General features: G+C 39.4%; 1 protein-coding gene across 2 annotated transcripts; it reads right to left on the bottom strand.

Annotated features, from left to right (window-relative positions):
* Positions 1-27,702, bottom strand: BCLAF3 (BCLAF1 and THRAP3 family member 3). Of its 2 annotated transcripts, none has more exons than XM_053457304.1 (12): positions 27,560-27,702; positions 11,756-11,894; positions 10,489-10,544; positions 9,490-10,020; positions 8,596-9,246; positions 5,195-5,358; positions 4,538-4,661; positions 4,192-4,255; positions 3,785-3,900; positions 3,023-3,131; positions 1,882-1,974; positions 1-691 (listed from the first exon to the last, which is right to left on the bottom strand). In XM_053457304.1, the coding sequence occupies exons 3-12, from the start codon at positions 10,527-10,529 to the stop codon at positions 662-664; spliced, it is 1,923 nt and encodes a 640-aa protein (XP_053313279.1). In that variant the 5' UTR covers positions 10,530-10,544; positions 11,756-11,894; positions 27,560-27,702; the 3' UTR covers positions 1-661. The 2 variants fall into 2 exon arrangements, with proteins under 2 accessions (XP_053313279.1, XP_053313281.1); XM_053457306.1 differs by having other exon boundaries at positions 11,756-11,891.

Genomic DNA, 27,702 nt, shown 5'->3' with positions numbered 1-27,702 from the left:
TTGTAAGGTGAACAATAATATTTCATGCCCCAACAACTATCCAGACAGAGGTGATTGCAATACGAAAGGCTAGAAAGAAAAAAGTGGAGGATTTAAACACACGAACCACAGCTAAACGATTCAGGCACTTTTATTTTGTTAATACACAAAACGTTTGAATGCATGAGTCTTCTGAACAAACACAAAAAAAACAACCCTATTTTAAAATGAAAATACTGAATGAAACAAGCTTTTTAAAAGACAAAAAAAGCAAAAACATAAGAAAAATAGGTATAATAAATAAGACAAACCAACAAACCCCACATCCCCTCTGAAAATGTTCTTGCAGAAACGTAATAACCTGATACTAAAACTTTCCAGCTGAACACCGCCTGGCAAAAACAGCAGTAAAAAAAGTATAAAAGATTGTGCAGCATTCCTCTAGAGAAAAATAGTATTTTTTAAGATTAAGAACAGATACATTTTAGTTGCAACTCTCAAAAACATGGATACGATGGTGGACAACTACAATCATCCTTAGCCGCGTACGCTGATGGATTATAACGGGTCCAATAACAGTCTGAAAGCCACAGATCAGGCAGTATATCTCGCTCTCTAGAAGATGTCCAGGAAAGGATGTCCCCTTGAAAGACACGATCTTCATTATGTTCGAGGTACTGTGTTATACTCCCATGGCAGCATTCCCGCGTCCCTATAGAAAGAATCAGAGTATCTTAGTAATCAGTAAATAAAAAGTGAAATAATTCACATTTTCTTATAGCGCACTTCTTAAGAGACACCTCTCTGTAGAGGAAATGGGTTGTAGAAAAGCATAAGGTACAGAGAAAGAGGGAGAGTAATGTGGGATTTGTATTAGTGACTGTATATTCAGTGTATTGTTTAATGATTTCTTTATCTATAATAATAAATGTTCGCATACATAACACAATCACTTTTTCCCATAGAATATTTTACGGAAAGCAAGTGATGATCATGAAATATATTATTATATTTATATATTATTACGTTTAAATATTATTATTAGTTTCCTTTTTGTTAATGTTCTTGCAGTGCCATCTGTGGGCAATGTGATATTTCACTGGTAATTTATACCATATTTATTAGTTCTAATCATTTTGGCAGCAATTAATTTCGTTCTGTGCTAGCGATGTATATGCACAGCGTGGTTGTGAGTCCAACTTGGGTATGGGTATTGGGTATGGATCGCCAGTTCCAGTCCAACATGAGCGTGGATTCATCCTTTAAGGTTTTCAAGCAGATGTAAGAGCGTACAGATAATTGTCCACCTGTTCAGAAGTTTCAGAGCGAGGCATTTGCGCTATGAGGCCAGTATTATAAAAAAAGAACAGAGACCTCACATACACGCGGGAGAAGGACAGCGACAACTGCTGGCTTGTGTTCGCTTGAAGGGTCTTAAAAAAAACCCCAAATGACTTCTGCTCACCTTGCGTGTTTATGTGAAAGAGCTGTGATCCCAACCTATTCAAATATCATTCAGTCTTATCTTTCCATTCCTTACACGCAATCGCAATGCTAATCGATGAATCTCTGTAACCAGCAAACGACTACATATATATTTCTTAGTTGTATGCCATATTTAGTGTGTTCTTTATTAACGTTAAAACTATGTGTTTCGGTTTTATTTTTTTATCTTTATTGTTTCATAGTTTTCATAGGAATCGTATATACCCGTTAGACTTTTTTAAAGAAAAAAGAGGGAAGAATCAGAACATAGTCCAGTAAGAAGCAGCCAACACAACAGAAGAACTTGCTTAGCTGATTTTAATGGATACACATGGAAAAACAAAACGGCACCAAAACAACATTACAAAAAACAACCATAAGAAATAAGCCAAACTGCAATAATTCAAAATTACATACCGTGTATGGCTTTCGAATATTGTTTGCGTTTTCAGAATGGCTTTGAGAAGAATAAGACGGGTAGTGATTTCTTCTATGATAAGGACCCTGGAGCTGACAAAAAATGAGTTAAAACAGATAAGAAAAAAAATTATATATATAAAAAAATAATAAAAAAAAAACAACCAAAAATAAATACTTTGCTCATGGATGCTGCTTTGTTCACCCATAAGTGTAAGCCAGTATCGGACACCCTGACCGCAGAGTCTAGGATGATGTGAGTTGCTAGTTTGAGAACATAAAGGCTGCAGACAGCCCAGACTGTCAAGCCTCTTAACCCAGACTTGTTTTTTAAAGTGTGTAATAAATTAGCAGCTCACAAAGATGCTTGTGAAAATGAGTCTTTGCCCAGAAAGAATTTAGAAATGACTAATGTTGTGTTCCCAAAGTCCCAGACACAGGACATACTGGGAAATAAGGCGTATTTTCTTCCAAAATAACGTGTTTAGAAATTAAATAAAAAATTAAACGTATGGGAAGCTAGAAAGCATGGCTAGATACTATACATTAACACAGTATGATCTGAATCGGTATTGCCCTCCCAGCAGACCTTACAATTTGCTTTTTTAGGCTCTTTTTATTTTATGCGAGAATGGTAAGAGTTAATAATAATAATAATACAACTAATATCCCAGGCCTCTGTTTTCTGAACAAAAATGACATCACAAGTGCCTGACTCACTAAACGGGTGTATCCGATTTCTAATTAAATCACTCCTAAGACCAGTTTCTGATATTTTGTACTCATTGCTTGCAAAATACACACAAGCAGGGGAAATGGTGTGTAATCCGAAGTGGAGAACCTGTTTAGCATTAAGGGTGTACGAAATGAGCCTGGGTGTATTTGACAAGACTGTCAAACACAAGCAATCGGGTCAAGTTAAGGAACACTTCAGTTCAACATTCAACCTGTTCAAACATGTACATCACAAAAGATCTATAATAAATATCGCTGCTTTTATCCTTAAAATGTTCAGGCGCAGATATTATGAAGAATTATTTCATTAATAATTCCTCATTTATTCTTTGAACAATATAAAGATTGCATTTTCTGGTACCAAGCACACTATTTAGTACAAAAGAAGAACAGTAGTTTTTCTTACTGGAGGTCGCCCTGGAATCTTTCGGAAAGGAGGTCTGGGTCCCCTTGAAGATTCGTGAAACTCGCCACTTCCGTTGTTCTGTGGTCTGTATGAGCTGCCGGATGACTCCCTTTAAAGGAAAGATTAGTTCATTACGATTAGCCAGCAGAGTGCTCCCTAGTACAGCCACTACACCCTCCTTCAATGGCCTATGGTGTTGGTGCTCGATGCACAATGGAGCTTCATGGTAAGCAGTATAGCCATTTAAAATTAAACGGCTAACGTGACAGTATTTGCTAGGGTGTGCGATGAATTTTGTTTTGTTTTATGCACATTTTGGTCACTTAAGCAGCACCCCGGAATCTGAATTTGTATGTACTCTGGCCATTCTGTGAGCACAGGATCTCAGACAATATGTATGGAGATGAGAAAGCCAATGTCAGTGAGAATGCCGAGACTCGTGGAAAAAATGTATTGGTCTGAGAGAAGATGGGTTTTGTAGTCAAAGTTGATACTTTTTATTGGAACAACATAACAAAAGATGTAAAGTTACATAAGTTTTTGGGATCTCAGAGGTCTACTCTATTTGAAGAAGAGACCTCTGATGTCCAAACTGGATTTAACATAGCAGCTGGACATATTATGACATTTGATAACAGCAGACATTTTCCCGAGTGTATGCTTTAGGGTGTGATACTTTAGACATCTGAAAATCAAGATAAACCATATTTTTACAGTTAATTAATGAATTACTAATGGTTTGCCGGGCTCAGGATGACTAACCTCTCATGAAAGCTGACATCACTACTACCATTCTCTTCACTCCGCAGCCTCTCTTTTCGACGCCTCTCTATATCATGACGTAAATCGTTTGGATCTTCGATCACCCTCTGGCTAGGCTGAAAAAAACATTGCAAGGAGGCCTTCAGCATTTCACCAGCTGTTCTGGTTCTATATAAATTAAAAACATAATCTGCCAAAAGTTCTTAGGCTAACATTACATGCACTCCTTCAAAAGATCTCATTGGGTTTATGATCTAGGTGGGTTACAATGCCACTGCCCGTGTTAGGAAGTCCCACAGGGGGATCACCAGGCTACAGGAATGTAGTCTTCGCCTTAGCTAAGAATGTTGAATAGCCTTCCAAAAACCACATAGTGTAAATCGGGTTCATTAAAGCTGAAAACTTACTGGTGGCACATCAGTTCTGTTAAGAGTCTTTTTCTGGAGATCTTCTAGGGAGATATCAAATCGCCTGGGATAAAAATCAACGTAGAGAGAGAAACATCAATTTCAATGTAAAAGAATATGTATGTTCGGTGACGTGTAAAACTGTGACATGACTTCAGCTCAACGCGGACGGGGGTCTACATTTTGTGGGTGCTAGACCATGTATGCAGGTGATGAAAATAACATTTTGAAAGACCATGCCATGTATATTGACACTGATTCAAACTATATGTGATCAATGAATTCTCATAGCAGACCTTAGAAGTTTCTAGATACATGTAGCCATCTGACATTCAGGGATGCTCACCTGTGGATCTCAGGATTAGTTTGTGGTGTGACTTGCTTTGCACTCACATCTTGTTTATTGCCTTCTGTTTGCAATTTGGAAAATCGCTCATGAAGTGTGATATCAGCAGACATAAAATGGTTTGCTAGGAACAGTAAAAAATGGAAATACACAAGTAATAATTAGGGATCCACCGAAATGAAAATTCTGGATTTTCAAAATTCAGGACCCCCCCAGCTTTAACAACAAAAAACACTTTTATTAAGTAACACCAAAATTGGACAAAAAAAATCAATAACAATATTAATATATACTGTGTATATATATATATATATTTATGATATAATATATATCTTGTAACAGGTGACAATATTAATATATATATATATATAATTAACAGCAATCACACTCTTATCATGCCCAGACATACCCAGATTCCAGCATGTAGTGGCTGACTTAGCATGATATGAGTGTCATTGCTGTTAATTATATATATATATATATATATATATATATATATATATTATCACCTGTTACAAGGTATATCTATGATCTCACCAAGCATCCCATTTAGTAAGCTGTGTTCCAGCAAGCTTGATTGCCTGTTGCCCCTGACCTGCTGCTGTTAGCCAGAATACATGATTAAATATACCCCTGTGTACAATGTGAGACACCTACCTTTGATTTCATGGATAATAGTGATAATTTCCTGAGCGAATTCAGTTTTGGGTACCCCAGCGGAACTTGCAGCGGCAGAATCTCCTTGTTCCAAGCCTGGTCGAAAAGTCTCCTTTCTACCTGTCAAATTCTTAGACATCTGTCTATCGCTGGAATTGTTATGTCTGAAATGACCATGCAGGAACAACCGGTTAAGACCTGATTTTCTAACGTAACAAAGAATAAATAGTCAAGATTATATTTCCACATAAGGGTGTCCAAATGCCCAGGAATGGCAATCCAAGTGTGAAGTGTGAAATCTAAGTGTGTCAATCAACATAAGCATACAACGGTTGGCTCTACGCGAACCCCGGGTCATGTGGGAAAGCTGATATATGGACTTAATGACTGCATTTAGGGATCTCTGGATAGATCGTGTATTTGGACTGTCTTATCAATGGACAAATAACAGTTCTTTGAACCTAAAGGGAAAACAGGGGTATCCAGTAAAACAATTAGGGTCAAAATGTAACACTTTCCTATCCCAATATTATGAGATATAATAATAATTATATTACACAATTTTTCATAGTGTCATTATACCTAAATTGGTTGTCTCATATGCTCATCTGTTATAATTATTGCTAATGGAAATAATGTCAATTTTCAGGCAGGACTTGAGAATATGATGACAAATAATTTAGATATGTTGGAACAGTCTGCGTAACCACGTCCCATCATATATTCAACCTCCAAGCTGATATCTATCTATCTATATATATATAGATAGAGATCTATCTATCTATAGATAGAGATCTATCTATCTATAGATAGAGATCTATCTATATATCTATCTATCTATATATAGATATATATATATATATCTATATATATATATATATATATATAGATATATATATATATATATATATATATATCAGGGCTTGACAAATTTGTTGTGAATCTAGGCGCCAGGATTTTTTTAAACTAACAGTTGGTCAGGAGTGATCTGATCATCATCAGCCCACTTACTAAACTCAAAGCATTTGACCTGAAAGCACCCTGGACTTTCAGGTCAGTGCTGTTTTTTGTTTATTTTTTTTTTAACCCTTTCAATCCTGATGTTCCATTGGAGCACAGCATTGACTGATATTTAGTCCCCACAAGCTTGTGGGGACAAATGTTAACCCCTGCAATGCCACGAATGTGTCATACACAATTGTGGCATTGAAGGGGTTAACGCTGCACTGTCACTCTCAGGAAGCGATCAGGCAGCAGGGGGGTGTTGGGGCTGCTCTCCACACTCATGGGGAGACCAAAGAACCCTCTCCCCTGTCCCTGAAGCTGCCTCTGGCAGCTGGGACTCAAATTGCTGGTCTACAGACCAGCCACTGCAGGGAGGGGAGTCTTTGATGACTGCTGTAGGCTTCCATGCCTACAGGAATCATCAAAGGGCTTGTGGGGGCTCGTTTTTGCTGTTGCTGGCCTGCCTGGGCTTCCAGGCAGACCACCAGCAGCAGAGCCCCGTACAAAACGGGAATTAACCCCTAAATGCTGCGATCGCGGCATTGAAGGGGTTAACGCTGCACTGTCGCTCTCATGGAGCGATCAGGCAGCTGGGGGGTGTTGTGTCAGGTAACCACACTTGTGTGGGGACCCAATCAACACACAACCCCCTTCCCTGAAGCTGCCTGTGGCAGCTAAAAATGCGATTGCTGGTTTTGCAGCAACCGCGTTTTCAGCCTACAGGCTCACTCCGTGGGAGTGATCTCAGGCTCGGGGGCGGGCTCGAAGTGGCTGTGCTGTCTGCCCAGACTCCTGGGCAGACAGCAGCAGCAGCGCCCCCGTGTGGTGACTCAGCCTCTTACATCCACAATTTTTTCTGGATGTAAGAGGCTGGCAAAACCTAGGCGCCAGGACAAAATTCTCTGTCGCCATGGCGACCTGGGATTTGTCGAGCCCTGATATATATATATATATATCTATATATCTATATATATATATAGATATATATAGATATATATATATATATAAATTTGTAAAATGTATTTAATTACTATAACATTTATATGTCATGGATCTAGCCAAGGACGGCAACAAACAAAAAAGCTCTTGGAAATTCAGTACATTCTGCTTTTACTTTTTTAATAAGCACACAAAACAGCATCTAAAAATATATAAAACATTATCTTACCTTATCATATATCTTGACCTTTTTACATCTTATAATAAAGGTCCAAATTGTGGGCATTTTACAGGGCAACAAATGTGGCCACCCAATCAGCAATAATTATGTTAAACTTTGGTACTTTTTCTGTGTTAATTTCCAGGAGTTGGAGGAAAAAAACTATAATTTGCACGAAGGCGGAAAAAGTTTGCAAGGCGAGAAAAATTTCATGCAACTTTCGAGATTAACAACAAAGCGATTTTCAGATAACGTTGCTTCACTTTAGGTGTTTGTGGGAAATGATCTGCGTGAAGCTGAGCAATACTCTTTTTCATTTATTTTGCAGAATATCAAATAAATTATTCAGTATCCCATCCATAAGTGGCAAAAAGGTAAATTATTTCCCCTTATTATCCTCGTTTCACGTTTCTGTCTAGACCAGACATACGACAAGAGAAAAGTCCAGCAATGCTATTCTTCCTTCATCCCGCAAGATATGTTTTAACTAGATTATAATTTATTTTCTAATTTATGTGAACTTTGCTTCATACGGGCAAATTTTCTTTCTGTGAACATTTTCATGTTCAAAATAAAGTCAACATTTCCATGTAACATGCGGTCCGTTTTGATTGACAGAAAGTTTTCCAGCAAATCTGATTATGTGGAAAGAAATTCAAGTTTTTTTTTCTTTGGAGAATTAAAAACAACATTTATCCAATCATCAGATCTTCTTACGGCTTTCCAAAGATTAATGAGAGTGAAGTCACTGTATGTGTAAAGCATTCCTACGGATGTTTATAACAAATTTAATAATTTCCTAATGTTAAAAATATTAGGTTTGGACGGATGGTGTTCATTTGATACTCAGGCGTCCTATACAAAGGGAGTGAGTGAGAAAATGCTTGGAATTTCCACTTTAAGCAGAATAAAACTTGTCTCAACCATCTTCCATCTTTAATTTTCTCTGCAGCTCTTACAAAAAAAGGCTCTTCCTATAAATCTTGATTATTTTCCATTAAAAGAATCCTGGTGAGCTGTTTTTGTATTTTTTAAAAACAAATTATTGGCACAAAAATGTGAATTTAATTATCAAAAGCAACTCCAAACGATAAACGTTATGACCCGTTCCATCCTAAGTTTGCACGTGTTGTCATGAAAGAAGCATGAACTTTTTAACTCAGCCTCACCAGAAACCCAGGACATATCAAATATGGCATTTATCATTAAAAAAAAAACTGTTAAAAAAAAGAAATACCTATACTTATCCGTTGGTTTCGTCAAATCCAAATTAACTGTGATTGTTTCTGTTGAAGGGATGCTCTTTGAAGCTGTGTTTGATACAGAAGACTTAGGACTGTGGCCTTTTTGCTCTTTATGGGGAGTTGGTCCCTTACGCGAGTCTCTTTCATTTCTCTCCATTTCCTTGTACTTATGATTGTGCGCCTTTGTGGTATTATTTTTAAACGAGTCCCTATCTGCACTATGACACTTCTTCAGACTGTGTTTTGGAGAAGACTCATTGTAATTTCCCTTTTTCCTCACGTTTTCGGTTTTTCTGTGGTGGTAGGAACTCTTTCCATGAACAGGTTTTCTTTCCTCCTGCCGGTTGTATGTGTCAATACAGTTAACATCAGACAACAGTTCCACACCAGCATAAGGAGGTGATTTATGACTGTAATCATATTTTAGCTTTGTGAACTCCCCAGAGTTTGCGCGGTGAAGGATGGGGCTGGGTTTTCTCACGTCAGCGTCTTTTGGCCAGTCGTTGCCATGATACGTTCGATATGTATGTTCTGACTTCCACTGGGAATTTCTTGGTGGCGGTCTGAACTCAAGTCTTTCAGCTTCCCTAGGTCTTTTGGAGAGAGGCTGACCATGCTCTCTAAAATTACGATCCTCAGGATACCTGTGTTGACATAAACTAGTTTATATTTCTGTGTTTATAAATGATAACAGCAATGCCTTATTCTTGCATATTACTATTACCATTAAAGGTGCCAATATGGCTACTTTATAATTAGTTTCACAGTTAGAAAAGGGAAACTTAGTTAACTAATTCTAGCTGGCTGGCAAAATGTGTCTCCCAACTTAATAGCCACACCAGAAAAGAATTTACTTCACCATATATACATGAAATCGATTATTGTACCTCTTCTGAAAACAGCCATGCTCTTCTGAATTTCTTCTTGCTGGCGTGAAATAATTATCCGTGTGTACTTCTTGGTTCCAGTGATTTTCATTTTCACGTCTTTCCCAGTCATTTTCTCTGTGGTGAGGTTCATGAAAGTTGTCTTCTCGTCTTCCCACCTGAAAACCATTTGAATCACTGTGTGCGTTTCGTCCGTGGCTCCGATGAGGATACAAATCACGCTCATGATCTCTGTGTGGGACATCATCTGGGTATTTTGCAGGGAATCTTTTAATGGGTTCTCCATGTCTCTCTGGGGAATAGATTCTTTTTGGCCGATTGACAGGTTCCAAAGGAGGTTTTCTTAGGTCTGGGGTAAGAAAACTCTGGTCATATGGTCTGTCATTGAGCCGATTATATGGTGGTATCCGTGAATTGTTTGGTTCAGGTCTTTCTTCATCCCAGTGCATGGGTCTTCTTTGACCTCTACAAAATCCTTCATTGCTCAGATGTCTCTGCCTGTAGTGCTCAGGGCTTCTATGAGTTGGCAGCCTACAAAAATACATAAATAGCTTGTCAGCTCGTTTGAGCAGGGTCCTCCTCAACTGTAGTTTCTGTAAGTCTTCTCGTTTTGTTATATATTAATTGTTATGTCCTATCTACCCTTTGTACAGTGTTGTAGAGTCTGATGGCGCTATATAAAACAATAACAATAACCCAGTCTGCCTATTTTTTCTGAAGTAAACACCCAGACCGTGATCAGTACTTAGCTAGTTGTTCTACCACTTACTATTTGAGCTGACAGTAGGACTTCAACAAAATCCTGAGGGAGAATTTGTGACTGCATTTGGTGGACAGGAACATAACATAAACCATACAAAATAGCTAAAAAATGTACATTCAATAAAAATAACGTAATTTATAGATGTCTTGTTGCTTGATTAGATTATGATTTAACAGGTGTAACAGTTTTGCTTTGTAAATATCTTACATATCAGTCTCAGGTAGGGTTTCATTTACCTGTGTTTCCAATGAGGCGACCTGGATCTCGATTTTGCCATTGTTTTACTTTAGCCCTAAACAAGGAAAAGATCCAAAATCTAAACATACAATACTCTTAAAATAACATTCATTAACATTTTATTTATTGATTGCTTGGTTGTTTGGGCCAAAAGTCCTGGGTTGTAAGGCTATAACACATCAAAGTTTATAAAACATTTAAAATGGACCGTATATAATCTATATATAGAGAGAGAGAGAGAGAGAGTGTCAGAGTCACTGTGTATATGTACAGTGCTTGAGTCAGTCTGTGAGTGTGTGTGTATACTGTAGTATCAGTGTATATGTACAGTGCCAGAGTCAGTATGTTTACTGTATTGTTATACCAGATTCTGTGTGTGTGTCTTAGAGTTAGTTAGAGTGTGTTATTTTATATATGTATAGTGTTAGTCAGTGTGTGTGTGCATGTATATAAGAGTGTGGTGCTAGCATGTATGTTATTGTTGTTTATGTTAGCATGAGTGTGCATGTCAGCATATAGTGTTAAGAGATTGTGTATTAGTGTATGGTGTTAGTATGTGTGTACATGAGCGTAAAATGTTAGCGTGTCTGTTACTATATAGGGTTAGTGTGTGTAAATGTATGTAAGTGTATGGCAAGGATCGACAAACTCCTGGCGCAAGTAAAATAAAAACATGATTGAGGAAAAAAGCTAGCAAACCATAATTGTCAACCCCTGCATTAGTCACTTTCATCTATTTTTTTTTTCTTTATATTAAACCGCTGGCAGTCTTTTCACAAATGAACGTACTAAAGAACGTAACACACACACTATCACAATTACATTAACATACTGACTAACAAAGACTTAACAAAGAGATACATATTAACATAAACGTAAACACACTAAGACCCCCCTTTTTTTTTACCTCTACCTTGGCTCAGGACAGCGCTTCTGGCCAATGCTCCCTCAAGGTCCCCACACGCTGGTTGTGTCTGAGTGCTGGGAAATTTCGTCAGCATGTGGAGACTGAGTGAGCACGGCCTGCTGGTATGTGGCCTGGTGGGAAAAGGTTCGCTGGCCCTGATGTCGAAGGCCGCCCTTATAATGAGGAGGCTTTCATTACCCCAGTGGCTTTGAGCTGGTGAGGTGCTGGTGATAGCTCTCCCTGAAACCATAGGTACCAGGAAGGGACACCATGGCAACCTGGGGTTTTTCCCTATATATTTTAACACATTTGCCTATACAAAACTATGTGTTTTTTTACATGACAGATGTGTCTCTTACCTCTGGTCACACCAAATACTATAATAATGTTTTTGCAAGTCTTGATGTCCGAGAATAGTCCAAGGAATTGCCTTTATTAACACACTTCTGTTTCATTCCATCCCATCTCCTTGTGGCTCAAGAAAGGCGATAAGACCTGCTGAATGTTACAAATGTCAGGTGTCAGTTTGGACAGACACGTACATTTAAACATTTGTTACAAATACATTTTTAAAATATAGAAGAACACTTCAGCATATTTAGCAAACCCATTAAAATCAGTGCTATCCACCCATTTGGGGAATTGGCTATGTAACAAATATAAGTCAATTACGAATCTCCAAGGACAACAGCTGGCTCCCAACACAGTGGGGTTCCTCTTGAGTAAACCGGTTTCAAGGAATTACACTAGGGGCAAAACCCAAATGTCCAGGAACTGCCAATAAATCAAAGGGCTATCTCTCTACCAGGTGGAAACAACAAACAGGAGATACAATCTCCTACAACAAAAAGGATTGCAGGAGACAATATCAACATTCCAGAGACCCAGCCTGAATTTGCCCTGAGGACCATCAACTTCACTGAGAGCGATCTCTACAGGCAGCTGGTGCAGGTACAAGATCGTGCCTTCCTCAGAAGATGATTGGCTGGGACTGTTTGGGCATGCTGGCTATAAAGGTGTTGTGTGAGCAATAGAGAAAGAAGAAGAAAGGAAAGGAAAAAGGATAAACATCAAGGTGACAGGGACACCCCATCCTTACATACACACACAGAGTCACTAGCATAGTGTAGTTAGAGTCATAGCCTTGTATTTCAGATGCTTCTCTGTATACTCACATATAATTATTTGTTATTTTAATAAACCCACTAAAAGCCACTGGTGTAAGTGGAGTTTCATACAACGAGGAATCGGTAGTAGTTAAAGGAAAGCCAGATGGGTGAAGGTTATAAATCCCAGTATTTAAGGGGCTTTTCTACAGGCTACACCTTTTGTACACTGTACTAGCGATAGGTCTTTCAAGTAATAGTGTGTTAAAAAAGTTATGTAAGTCTCTTGAAGGCCTCGGGCCATGCAAAAGTAAGATCTAATTAAGCTTGGCACCTCAAAAGACTTTCTTTTCATCAGTGACAGCCACCTATGGGCTGATGTGTAAATGACAAGCTGACCTATAAATAAAAAAAATAAATAGAAAAAATTAAATAAAAAGAATCTTCTAATTTCTTTTTCACTAAAATCATATATATATATATATACCGTATTTGCTCAATTATCCAACAAGGTTTTTTTCAGAGCATTTGAACTCAAATAGAACTCAATTAGAGGTCTGACTACAAGACTAAGACCCAGATCCCCTGCAGCACTGCAGGGGACTTGGATCTTGCTCTCTGGCCGGGGCTTCTATGACGGAGCGCTGGCCTCCGTCATGTGCTCAGTCATAGAAGCCCCGACGGAAGTGCCGGCAGCAGCAGCAGAGGTTGTCTACGCGCATCACACAGACCTTCACCGGCTTTTACTATGATAACAGTCCAAACAACTTCCAAACAACTTCTGACAAAAAACAGAACTATATGTTACAATAACACAGTGGAATGACGCTGTATTCAAGCTAATAGCAATAACACACATCCTCTCCTAAGTCACAATCTTTTACTTTGCTTTAGAATCGACGGCTGTAAACACCTGCCACACCTAATTATTACTGTCACTGTGTGTGTGTACTGTCAGTGTGTGTGTGTTGTAAGGTCTCAGACAGCTCATCATAAAATGCACCGTACCATTACAATTTAAAAACAGGTTCTCTTGTGGGAGCCAAATACTCTCACAACTTTTGAAGTTACAAGCAACTTTCTTGGAGTGATCGCTGAGAAGGAAAAAGCCAGAGAAGACTGCTTTGTGGGTGCTGGCCAACAGTTAGAAGGTTACACAGAACAAAGGTGTTTCTCATGAACTATACCTCCTTTTAAAAAAAAATGTAAAGAGGAAACGAAGCATAACTTGATTTTTGGTGGAGAAGCCAAATGTTATTTAAAAAATGTACTGTTTTGGTAATGAGGTACGTGTGAAAAGACTTGCCAAAGGCACTGGTTGACAGTAAATCATTACAGGGGATTTCTGCAAGTCATCTGTCTCTGTCAAAGAAGCCGCAATAAAGTGGATGGCAGGTTTTCTGAGAGTCTGGCGACAAATTAATTAGCAATACATAGTTATCCCATACTTCACAGTTTTACTGATTATGGCTTTAATCCTAAAATTAGCTGTTTCTATGACACATAGGAAAGTTTTCCGTAAAAAAAAAAAAAATCTTACTTCAAAAACCATAGACATGTTACTGAAAGAGACAGCAAGAGGAAAATTAAAACTATTTTCTTGTCAAGGCCTTTTTTTTTTATTCACAGCACAAAATATTCCATAAATGTAAATTACGTTCACCTTGACATCCACCTACCCATGCATTTGAAAAACGGACCACATAAAAATTCAAGAGACCTCCCAACTCATATGGCAGCAAGCTTGTTCCTTTTAACTGTTTTTTGTTAAATTTATTTTCCAGTTAATAGCTTTTTTATGTTAAAACTTATTTCCCTGTATATAACAGAGACTCCTCCATATACAGAGTTCTATGGTTTCAATGCTGTCCGTGACATGGGATTTCTATTTTGCCACAAGGAAACAGCTAGAAAACCTAATACTCCCTCAGGTTACATAAGATTTTTTTTTTTTTTTTAAAGCCACTAACATATGTTGATCCGTTACTGATATAGTCTCTAAAATACTTCCCCAACATAAAAACATTCAAGGTAGATAGATCCCAATGTGTGAAAATCACAAAAATGTAAAATAAAAAACATGCCAAGAACATGCTAAGAGTATATGAATTATATAGAGGTACATAAACTGTTGGGACATCAGATGATGGAACAAAATACTCCAAATATTCTGACAAATACACCACTGAGGTCTTGAAACTTATTTTGGGTTTTATGTTGGTCTTTTGAAAAGTATCACTTTCTACAAGACTCCACAAAGTTAACACTAAGATTACTAGATTCTTTAAGAGTGTTTTTGGTAGGCCTTTCCTAGGTTCTTCAGCACAAGCACCCTCACCTTCTCATGCTTGCGGAAGCAGCCTCAGTTTTGGTTACATTACTCAGAATTCTTCTTGCGTTCTAGCAGGGTCCAAACTAAGTGGAGTTAACAAGAATGTAGAAATGTGCAACACCTGTTAAATCCCCTTACACTTACAATCTCAAGTGTTGTCAAGTCACTGCTTAAATACTATCCAACTGGTAAACAAATAACAAAGGTCGATCACACGGACATGTCTGCAGAAGCAGTCCTTATGTCGAGACTCACTGACACCCCAGGGGCAGTTAATGATTTCCTCATCTTGCCATTGTTGTTAATCTGAGTAATTACCAAGACTGTCTAAATTTGTCCATAGCCTTCAAAAGGACTAATGTGTGATGCCTAAGGTTCAAGTTTTGCATCTTATGACAAATGTCACATTTACAGTACACATTCATACATCTTTGTGTTACTTGATTTGACTTCTTCAATTTATCTGAATGCGTTAACCTGAAGAACATTCAAAAAAACCATGATCGCTGGTGGTGCCCAAGGTTCTGTGACACAGGGAATGAGGTACATTGAGATGTCACACCAAATTAGCTCCAGCTCTTCAAAAAAGCAGCAGGAGGGAGAGGTTGTTTGCATGAAATTTAGGAAATTATAGATGACGCGAGAAGGAGCAATTTGCTAAATGTAATTCTAAAATAACACACAGCCGTCGATTTATACAGATCAAATAACGCACAACAGAGGTGGACACAATTATATAGAGTTTAGCAGTAAGACACTCCCAAAAGCTAGAGGAGAAGCTGATTCATGGAGACTTTACGTACATTCCTCATCAGTTAGATATATTTATTAAAGTCAGTAGCTTTTGACCTCATGGAATACCTCGTATAAACTGACCAGATGTGTTTCAGCAAAATTTGATGTAATTCTATAAGTAATATCAGGAGAGAATGAGATGGTTGGGTGGGTTACGCTGTGTCAGACTTTGCACAATATATACTTAATAGTAACAATTTGAACAGTTACAACAATGAAAATTATTTAATTCTTAGAAATTCTGTATTACCAGTATGTAATTTCATTTTGTTTATTGAAGCTTTTGACAGATTAAAAATAATGGGTCTATCTTGTGGCATTTAAACCAGTTTAAATAAAATCTATCTTTAGACATAACCTAGGGATAGATGTCTCAATCAGGGGGTCGTCCTCCCAAATTACCTCCTTGGAAATAAGGAGGAGGCATTAAGTAACAATTCACAACTTAACCTTTGGGTTTTGTAACTGGAAGTCTATTCCAGGTATCTACAACCCTTTCTGTATAGTAGAATTTTCTCACCGCACAGTCCCCTTTATGAAACGTATATTATATATATGGTAGGTTTGCGAGCAGGGCCCTCTTTACCCTACGTATTGGTTTGTCTTGGTCTACTTTTGTCATACCATTTGAATGTATGTACTGGGTATAATATATATATAGTTAATAATACATGACTAAAATACAAAGTGCTGAATGGAATATAAGTGTTACAATAGAAAAAGCCATAAACACGAGTTCAAATGTAAGGAAATCTGATATAATCTACAATCAGCACTTTGCAGGAAGGAAAAACACCTCAGCATTATCTGTTGTTATTTTCAGTATGAAATATATGCCAGCAGATTCTCAAACCAGTCCTCTTTAAACCCTTAATATGCCAGGACACATTATACAGGCTTTTAGAGACTCCAAATGCATCCCCTCATTTTTAGTATTAAAATTATTGCGCTTTTTAACAGTTCTAGTTTTTGCTTAATATTAATAAGTGTGGCGTTTTTCATAATGCCAGTGATTTTCTTTAAACTTTTTTGGATAGAAAACATATAGGAACTAGTGCTGAAACAACGAATCGATAAAATCGATAATAATCGATAACGGAAATCGTTGTCGACGATTTCCGTTATCGATTAATCGAGTGATCGATTCGTTGTTGGAGCACTCGGCTCCTTTTACTTACCTCCGCGAGCGTTCCCCGCTTCTGCTACACGCTCTGCAGTCTCCGCCTTCTAGCTACGTGACGGATGTGACGCGTTCCGGAGGTAAGTATTCTTCATGTCTATGTGCACAGATCGCACAGAGCCACTCGCACAGAGCGGTTCGCTCTGTGCGAGTGGCTCCATTCGCACAGAGCGGTTCGCTCTGTGCGAGTGGCTCCATTCGCACAGAGCGGTTCGCTCTGTGCGAGTGGCTCCATTCGCACAGAGCGGTTCGCGGGGGTGGGGGTCCACGGTGGGGTGGGGGTGGGGTTTCAGGGGATGCAGGGTGTGAGTGTGGGTGCAGGGCAGAGTGGGGGTGTGGGTGCAGGGCAGAGTGGGGGTGGGGGGTGCAGGGCAGGAGACTGGGTGCAGGGCAGAGTGGGGGTGGGGATGCAGGGTGTGAGTGTGGGTGCAGGGCAGAGTGGGAGACTGGGTGCAGGGCAGAGTGGGGGTGGGGATGCAGGGCAGGGTGTGAGTGTGGGTGCAGGGCAGAGTGGGTGCAGGGCAGAGTGGGTGCAGGGCAGAGTGTGAGTGTGGGGGCAGGGCTGGGTGCAGGGCAGAGTTGGAGACTGGGTGCAGGGGCACAGTGCAAAGTGCTGGGTGCAAAGTGCCAGTGCTGGGTACAAAGTGCCAGGGCTGGCTGCAAAGTGCCAGGGCTGGGTGCAAAGTGCAAAGTGCTGGTGCAAAGTGCTGAGTGCTGTGTACAAAGTGCTTGCTGGGTGCAAAGTGCCAGGGCTGGGGCAAAGTGCTGGGTGCAAAGTGCCAGGGCTGGGGCAAAGTGCTGGGTGCAAAGTGCCAGGGCTGGGGCAAAGTGCTGGGTGCAAAGTGCTGAGTGCTGGGTGCAAAGTGCTGAGTGCTGGGTGCAAAGTGCCAGGGCTGGGTGCAAAGTGCCAGGGCTGGGTGCAAAGTGCCAGGGCTGGGGCAAAGTGCTGGGTGCAAAGTGCTGGGTGCAAAGTGCCAGGGCTGGGGCAAAGTTTCTTGAACAGTAATAGTCCACCTCTTTTCAGAATGTTTGGGGTTATTTTGTTTCATAAATATTGTGTTTGGGTTCTTGTACTTTGAAAATATTGTTTTTTATTACATCATAACAAAATAAGAATGTTAATGTAAATTTTAAGTTGTTTTTTAACATCCAGTTCATTAAATTATTTTAAATAAACGAAAAATTTGCATATTGTTTTTTTTATCCGATTAATCGATTAATCGAAAAAATAATCGGCCAACTAATCGATTATTAAAATAATCGTTAGTTGCAGCCCTAATAGGAACCTTCTTGTCGATAGAGCTCAGAATCTCAGTCCAGAGTTTACAGATAACTCAGTGTTTTTCCAGAAAGAATCTAGATAAAACCAGACTTTGATGTTTCAGAACCATTCTACTAAGACTTGCACTGTTCTACTAAGACTGTCTCAATTGTTCTGTTCTCTTAAGGTCCGTGATGGAAGGTAAACTCAAGAGATCTAAATCCACAACCAAGTTGGGCATCAGTTTGCTACTATGCTTGGAGGTATCTACATCTCTTCAACCTGTGGTTTTCAGTGACAACATGCTGCGAATAGAAGATATACAGGGCACCGTTTCCATCTCGCTACATGAACAGTCTTGCCATTTTATATGATATTTCCCAAGATGATCCAGCATGCTTGCCTGTCTAGTAGGGTAGAGTGCTAGTGGCATGGGCAGTTCTTGGCTGGGTTCAGTGCTGAACGAGTGTTCTCAATGACTCAAACCCAAATCTGCTGACTTCATGTCTTCTGACACAAACTAAGTTTGCTTCAATGATCCCTGAAAATAAGTCTATACGGCTACTACTTTAACCATGTACAATATACCAATCCAAGACTCTGCTGTCCTATGATGAATTGCCAACACTAGTAAACAAAAAAAATAATTTACATAAATATATATATAATGTGTTTTGTGAGCTCAATTCCACATCGGTCGCTACTGTATTGTAGGTTTTGATGTATATTTGTAAAAGTGATATTACCGGGACCATCTAATGTCCTCAGTAGCCTCACCAACTTTGTGAGTACTTTTGATATGCATCTTTAAAATAAAATAAAAGACTTCTGTTTACAAGAAGCTGCAGCGGAACCCATCCTCTGACAAGCCAGCGCTGGAACTCACTCCCAGTAAATAAATCATACGGCAGGAGATATGTTTGTCCGAACACATCTCCTGGACAGCAAATAGCAGGAAGGGGAGCAGAGAAAAGGGAAAATTCAAAGGGTTAATATTATATCACACAGGGAAAAGTGCAATGGCTGCTTTGTTTTTCCTAAATGTATTGCTTAGCCTAGTGGAACCAAGAAACCCAATCCACACCGGCTGTATTAACCTCTCGGTCCTGCAGCAAACAATCATTTAGTAGACCTTTAACAGTTTGTTTTTTTGCCAGCCTTCTTTACAGATGGTTTACTTTGCGGTAGTCATCATTATTATGTCAGAGGCAGACAAACAAAGACAGGCAGATATCGAAGAATAATCGAAGAACAATACACCGAGGTTTAGTGCGGTTTTTCGAAAGCATTATTTAAATTCCCGAACTTAGATCTACAACACGGGTGGTGCTTTTGAACAATAATCCCTATTGTATGTCATCATACCTGGGCAGCACGAGGTAAAAGAAATAGTTTTGCCAAAGTAAACATACACACGTAGCTATTACTACGGCCACGGATCCTAAATAACCTGCACTGCACAGCGGAAGCTATCTGTGGAAAGTAGTTGTGGCACAATGTCTGAAAGTAGTGTTATCGCCATAGCAACCAATAAAGTGTTCCAAAAAGTACCAACTGGAGAAGCAACCATTCATTTAATGACCTCAGAGTATGATTAATACATAATTTTAAGAACTACTATGGAACTGCACTCTGAAAAAAAGTATCACTTTAAATACTTTGTTTTATTGTTCTGAGTTTTTTTTTATTGTACCTTTCTGATGGTGTTATGTTAAAATATATACATTTACCATCCACCCCCTTCCTCTAGACATGGCGTTCCACCCCCTTCCTCTAGACATGGCATTTGCTAGTTGCTGGAAAGTTACTCTAAGGTAGTCACAGAGGTACGAGTAGCTCAACAAACTCCCACTGGACCTTGTTGTGGAATAGATAATATATCTGTCACGACGGCCACGACCCAGGAATGACCACCGCAGAAGTTCTTCATCCTGAAACCCCCAAGGTAGAAATGCAAAGCAGGCGGTTAGCCAAAGCCGGGTTCGGTACACTTACCGGGTAGTTAGACTAAGCTAAGGTCGGTACACAGAGCGGGTAGTCGGGATAGCCAGGTATGGTACACCATGAGTCGGAGGCTAGTCAGACAAGCCAAGAAACTTCAGGAACCGATACAGCAATCACCAATAGCAGGACCACACTAGGGCGCACCTGCACAGCACCTAGCCGGCCCACCCCTTGCTGGGCGTCACAGATATACATCCTTCCCAGAAGACCGCCTGCTTTCCCATAGCAGGTCTCAGCTGTGACAATATTACTTTGATGCAAAGCTGGCTGAGGGTTTTTGGAACCAGTCCGTTGGATTTTGGTGCATTTACCGTATTACAGGCCTCAGTACATATGGTTGTTTTGGTTTTTTTAAAAGGATAACCATTTTCGTGGTTCAGACAATGCAGAGAATGGAGGTTGTTTAAATTTTGAAAGGATAGTAGCTACAAGGAAACGGAGGCTGAGTTCATTGAAAAGAAAGGTGAGGCTCTTTGTAATGGCATTTTGAGCGTGAAATTCCTGGGTGTCTACATGTCTTAGACATTACAAAAACACAGAGGAGCGTGTCAACCACACAGATACATGTAACCTTACACGTTTAAAGCAGTACCCTAACCCTAGAAGTAAAGCCTTAGCGTGATGCCCCCATATGTCCAGGTATCAGGCTTGGCAAATGGTAAGAAAACAGAGACTTTGAGGTCTACTCACTAAAGGAAGAGTTTGCAGAAGAGTTGTGGTTTTAACTTTCACTTCATTATTAATAATGAAGGGCCAAAACCAGCATATTTCTCTAACTAATGCGACATTCACAAGACATAGATAGATATAGATATATGGGAGAACTTGGAAAATTAGCCTGTGAGGGCGCTCAGCCACCCCCTCTGGAAGTACAGTCCGCTGCTATACATTTAACAGTACTCTTGGTATAAATAATAAAAAAGAAATAAAAATGTAAAAGCAGTAATGCACATATTTGAAATTAACTTTCTGCAGACTTCTGTCCGATCGTCAATTTTATTAACCGTATGACAAGTTTTATCTCTGCTTGCTTCGTATTTGCATATGCCAGTTATACTTAAGACAGTTTTATGTTTATTTCGGGAAAGGTGTGGTTGAGACCAAGATATATTTTCTGATGCAGATCTGAGAATGATTCATTGTTGTAGAATTCTTTTGAAAGAATATGGCAAAATGTATGGCCCTACATTGTCACCTGGAAGATAAGAGGTTCTAGATCAATATACAAACCTTGATTAATCCAGAACTTCTATTCTGTGCAGTCTTTAATGAGATACAATGTTGTCTAATTTTTTGACGAGCAGCCGACTGGTCTGGACCCTATCTACCATATAGGCAAGGGGACATAGAGATGGGATTTCACCTTCTCTGCTAACGTTTCAATGCTATATAACACATTAACACTTTCATGAGAATACAATATTTGAAAGTATGCCCCTGAAACTTGATTTATCATCAGTGCAGAATCAGGGGATAGGATGTGGGTTTAAGAGATGTCCTAAGTGTCTATACCATAACCAACGGCTCAAATGTTTCATTCCAAATAAAAGAAAAATTTTAAATTTTTTTTTTTTTTTTTTTTTTTTTTTAGAACAATCACTGAACAGTACGCCCACATAATTATATACTTCATCGACTAAAATTCTTGGACTAGACCTTCAAGTTTCTGCTGAAATAAGTATATTTATTTCTTAATATGTAAGGGGAAACAACCTGTTCTGGCAGTAACTTTGATATGAGGACACATCGTACACACAGATAAAAGAATTCTAACAATGGATCTCTGTTGTCATTAAAAACAACAAGCAGAGACTGGTAAACATTCTTTTGCAAGATTTATATGCATAATTCTGGTAGCCGTGCATGCCAGAGAACGATACGTGCATCGATACTGCAAAGGGCAAATATGCCTTAGCGTGTTAGATCGTCGTTGCGGACGTTTCGATGGGATTGGGTTTTTGACGTAGGGCTCATCTCATTGGGGCTGCACGTTCTTCAAGGTTTTTTTTTAAAATCAGGAATATATTATTTAATCGAGGAAGACATTAGATATGTCATCTGGATGTCACATGTATCATCAGGGATATTCAGTCCTATAACCTTAATCTTCAAAGACCGGCAAAGACATAGTAATAGAAATGGAGTCTAACCAGATACTATCTGTTATTCTCCTGTCTATTACATCACAACTGATTGTTCTCTCTTTTTGACTGTGTGAAAACATTATGTTTGGATCCTGATGCTTGTAACTCTGTGAATACGGTATGCAGGCTTTTTCACCGAAATAAAACCATTTTCAACTATTGAGAAATAAGATTGCACCATCTACACCAACATAATCAGAACAAATTTACCCCTAGACGAAGGTGTCGGCACCTGGAAACCCCTTTTTCCCCATATATATATATATATATATATATATATATATATATATATATATATATATATATAATATATATATTTATATATATATATAATATATATATTTATATATATATATAATATATATATTTATATATATATATAATATATATATTTATATTACGCCCTACTGCAAGCTGGTATGGCTGGTATCCCAAATCAAATCAAGCCTTGTGACAGATCGACTTTAACCCGTGAGTCGGGACACATCTTCACCTCTGGGAGCTCTGCTGTAGTTACACTATGGTGAAAGAATTACTAACTACGTAAAATGGAACTAGGGACACTGAAATGTCATTTTTTACATATTTATTCTCTAATATTGGACTCTAATATTAGACTCTGATTAGATAATCTGGTCCTAAAACGTCATTTTCAGCCTGTCTTTACAGATACAGTCTTAAAGGACTGACAGTCTACGTCGTACAGCACTGTTCCAGCAAACATACAAAAGCTCAATGCAAACAACACAAGACGAAAAAGAAACTCCCAGGAATATTTTTATAAGTGACGTGGAAACGCTCTGCAAACATCCGAAACACAACACAATAGGACGGGGCCAGAATAATAGATTTGTATTCAGGTCATAGTCATAGTTCTTCTTGCACCTTATTGTATAAAGCTCTGCGTAAATTGTTGGCGTTATATAAATTAAAGATAATAATAGGTGTGTATTATATATATATATATATATATATATATATATATATATATATATATATTTAGCTATTTAAGGCAAATATGATGCATAGGCAACTCAATTCAACTTCTAATAGGTTTCGCACGGTATGTGAACCACTCCGATATGATGTATATACAACTGACATTCATCCTCTGGCATCCTAAAAGCAAAGCCAGGGGCAGTCAGAGTAGTAGTCTACTAGTAGACATTGTTAAGCCTAGCCCTAAAGGTTACCTTTACTTCCTAGCAGTAGGCTTGAGGAAACACTACTTCTTTGGAGAACTGCTTAAAGCTCTCCTAAGCTGCCTGTGTCAATTGTTACTTCAAAGACCACTCCGGTCCACAGATGAACCTGGAAGATACCTTCAAGCTAAAGGAGTTGCTACGGGCTCCTGCGGAGTTTGCAGGGCCAGTTGGGCACAGAGCCCAAATCACCTTCAACTGCAAGGCTGCAGGATCACCATTAGATATAATTATCCTTCAACTTCTCTTAGCTAACAATAACGCGGTAAAACAAATGCATTGTTTCAGCAACCATAACAGGCAACGACATTACGGAAGGCAAGTGACATCACAACGTAATGATTGTCACGCGGCCGGACGTGACATCACACTGCAGTGAGAACTGCTATCTAGACATGTGAAAGATATTAAACCGCTTCATTTAAAATACTGGAGCAAAGAGCTGATGCTTGAACGTTTGAATGGCGTCTTGAAGATGTTCCACTCCGAGCTCCTGCAGAAGCTGCTTGTCTTGCAGCATCAGAGTACGGATGGATTGAAGCCTAATGTAGCAGTAACTAAAAAACACACACACCGATATTTACTACTGAGCGGGGCTGCCTCTGACCTCAGATATATTTGGAATGTATATGTTCTATACGTGTGTGTTGAGAGCCTTGCGTTAGACAATAAAATTATATATATATTTCATTTTTGTAAAAAAAAAAAATTTTTTTGGGGGGGGGCAAGTTCAGATACTGATATGTACCTTAAAAATATACAGAATATATGAGAGGGAAGCATTCCAAGGAAATGCTGAAAAAAAGTTAAAATTTAAGGCAAGCTGCGTCTCCGGCATGAAATCCTTTCTAACATAGGAAGGACCGTAGTGGCGGAACTATATTTACCGGACTATATTGTAAAAGAAAAGCATCCGTACTTACCTAGTGCTTGACAGTAGGTGTAAAATAAGACCCCTAGCAAAAACAGCTCTTAAGTTTAAGTTTCCTGCCCGTGATTGTATAGGTAGGGATGAGTTGGACGGTAAAAAGGGAGTGCAAAGTGTCATTCCTCTGAACTTGTCGGTTTATGTCACTGTATCACGGATAATTGTACACGTGTACAAACAGGCAGAGGTGAAACGTTCACACGTTACTCGCTACACCTTCTAAGTAACGCAAGGTGTCTGGGAGGGGGGGGACCTGAAGGAAAGCTAGTAAGGAGGAAATAAATACACTTATTCCACGTGATTTGCAGGAGAGCTGCAGTTTCAATTCACCAAGGCCAAACCCGGGAAGCTTTTCCTGAAACAATAGCTGATGTGGCCCTGCATGACACACAGAACATATGTAGCTAAGCTATCTCGCATTATAATTATTATTATTAACGGTATTAAATGATGCAACCGTCAGTTCTATATGTACATTCTTCCCGCTGTCAGGTACACATATCATCCAGTCCGTTTTCTTGGGGGACAGAAGTCCACAAAATACTCAATATTTCCCGTCAGCCATCCATTTGGCTCACACTTACATACCTGCAATTAACTAAATGAACTAAACATTTAGTGCGCCTCCGACGGGCGCCAGTCCCTTTATAAGTAAAACCATCAATCTGTTGTACATCCATCAGGTTGTTAAAGGGACAGTTTACGACATTGACTGCCCACCTAAAGCAGTATTCATGCTCATTATTAACCCCCCCAATGACATTCACAGAGCCAGGGCTGAAGCTGACACATTTGCAAGGTGGGCTTCACAAAACCTAAAGAAACTTCTCAGCTATTGCATACATTCAAAAAATGCAAATCGCTCTCTAAAAGAACATTAAACAAGTTTTATAAAAAAATATTAGCTTTGGCCGTTGGCCCCACGTGCAGCGGATTCTCATATATAGTTAAAAGCAGCCTAGCTTGCCTCGGCCCCGACGGATACTTTCCTTACACATACGGTATCCCCGCCTGTTGGGAAATGGATATTGTACATTGTTGAATTCTTTATACGTTATACCGGATATTGTATACGCTACAGTGGATATTGTATACGGGATACGTTTTCTTTTCACTTAATGTAACTGAAGCGCAATGATCTTCTTCAAATAAGGTTTAAAATAATTTAAAAAAAACTATTAAAGTAATCATTTACTTAGGAAGCCGTTTAAAGGTTAATTACACATCTACGCCTTCTTTGTATGGCCACAAAACCCAAAGAGCATCGCTACCATACTTCAGCTGTCGCTGCCTGTGGGCAAGGACTAATGCGCATGCACGCCATACAAAACATAATTAGGTGTGCTGGGAATTTTACAAGTTGTGTGTTTTTCTCGTTCACTCGCCGCGCATGTATCCACAAGGGCAACTACAACACAAAACTCCTTGGAGACCCCCAAGGAATGAGTCCCACACCGTCACCAACAGCACAGCGGCAAATGGACCGCAAGACCCGCTTCACATACTCATCTCATTTTCTTAATTCTGTGACCGGCATTAACCCCTTCGTGACACAGGGGGGTTTTTTTGGTTTTTTTTTTTTTACAATTTTAGCATATCTTTTTTCACCCACACAAACGGGGCTCTCTCTTTATACCGCTTTTTTGTGTGTAATCTGTCATTTAGTATGAATTAAACATAAAAAAAACATCAAAAACACTTAAGAAAAAAACCCAAATTTTTGGCAATTTACTTGGGATTTCTTCCATTTTGTAAAAAATGTATAAAAAATATTCTTATTTTATTCTTATTATTATTTTCCTTTTTTTTTATCAGTCTTTATTGACCTATTTGAACAGGGTCTGAATAGACCTTTGCATGCAGCGTTTGCTGGAAGGTGGGGAAAGCGAAAATGCATAGGGACCACGGGGCTATCACATGCATTACAATGCATGCATATGATGGTCGTAACGTCCCTCAAGTGCATATATTTCCGAGATGATGCAGGGGGTGGTTGTGTATAAATAGAGATCCATCCTAGAACAGCGGAATGGTCCGGAATGGTCCCAAGTGATCAGCAGGAGCGTTCCTTTAGTGGCGGCGGTGAGAAGACCACTTTTCTCACTCAAGGGAATCACATTCTGGAAGGACTAAGAAAATGGCTACTTGTCTCCTGGTGTTTCCCCCGTCTGTCAACCAACAGATCCAAAGACACGTCAAGTAAATTAATTGTTCTAAACCGGGGCTGAAAACTGACTTCTCTCCAGCTATGGATGGACCGCAGCTTTCTTGTTTCTAATGAGGCCACAAAAAGCCACTTTTATCTCATTTTTTAAGGCTGACGTTTGCATTTGGAAGGAAAAGCACATAACATTAATTACATTATACCAATAAAATCTGTGTTTACAGTATTCACAGATACAAGCAAAAAGCATACCGCTTATTTTTTGTTTTCCTTGGAATTACTGCATTTAAGGTGTGCAACTTATTTTTGCCGGGGTGCACTATAATACTGTAGAAGAGACCTCTGAGGTCCCCAAATCTTACTTTACATCATGTCGTCCCAATAAAACAAATCAGCTTCTACTAAAGACTCCTTTTTTGGGCTAGTATGGCTATACCAACTTTTCCTATCTACAAGAGTAGCAGACGGTCATTATTTTGGAATAACAGATCTGCGTATATGACCGGCGGTATACGGGGAAAATTATAAATACTTTACTTATCAACTATTACGGTAAATCATGTTTATTTACATAGCTTTAGTGTTAATTCCTGACTATTAATAGGCATTGAGCTGCTCGGGCACTTGGCATGCTGCGGAAATGGGCATTTTGTAGAAGTTTAGGTGTTTTTCGGTAAGAATGTGATTTGGGAGATGGGGGAATGGATTAGGAGGCAGAACAAAAGGAAATTACAGTGAAGAAACGAAAGTGCGATGGAGCAGCTTCCTGTGGGGGGAGAAGAGGGGGGAGATCCCATAGGAAACAGCCGGGGGGCATTAAACATAGCAGCACAGGGACTAATCGGATTATGGGGCCTCGGTCACTGCAGTCCCGGTGCTTCACTGCATAGGCTCGGGGTCACACCGCTGCATGACGGTCAGCATGTCCCTGCGCTGTCCCAGCGTGTCTGATCTCTAGGAGCCCCTGTACCCCAAACAGATGCTGCGGGGACATACGGGAGATTTACATACACAAGGAGAATGGTGCCCCGCCGCTCGGTCACTTACCCGGGAGGCGGAGTGGCGGCTCTCTATCACTCGTTATTAGGGGATGTGGAGGGAAAGCAGAGGTCGGACGTTCAGTGCGGTGTGCGATCGCCTGGTCACCCCATCCGATCCGCTGCTCCTGCTTACAGACTGCTGGCTGCAGC

This window comes from Spea bombifrons, chromosome 2 (genome assembly GCF_027358695.1).
Source record: "Spea bombifrons isolate aSpeBom1 chromosome 2, aSpeBom1.2.pri, whole genome shotgun sequence".
NCBI lineage: Eukaryota > Metazoa > Chordata > Amphibia > Anura > Pelobatidae > Spea > Spea bombifrons.
Note: the sequence above shows the minus strand (reverse complement) of the source record. Positions and strands in the feature narration are given on the sequence as shown.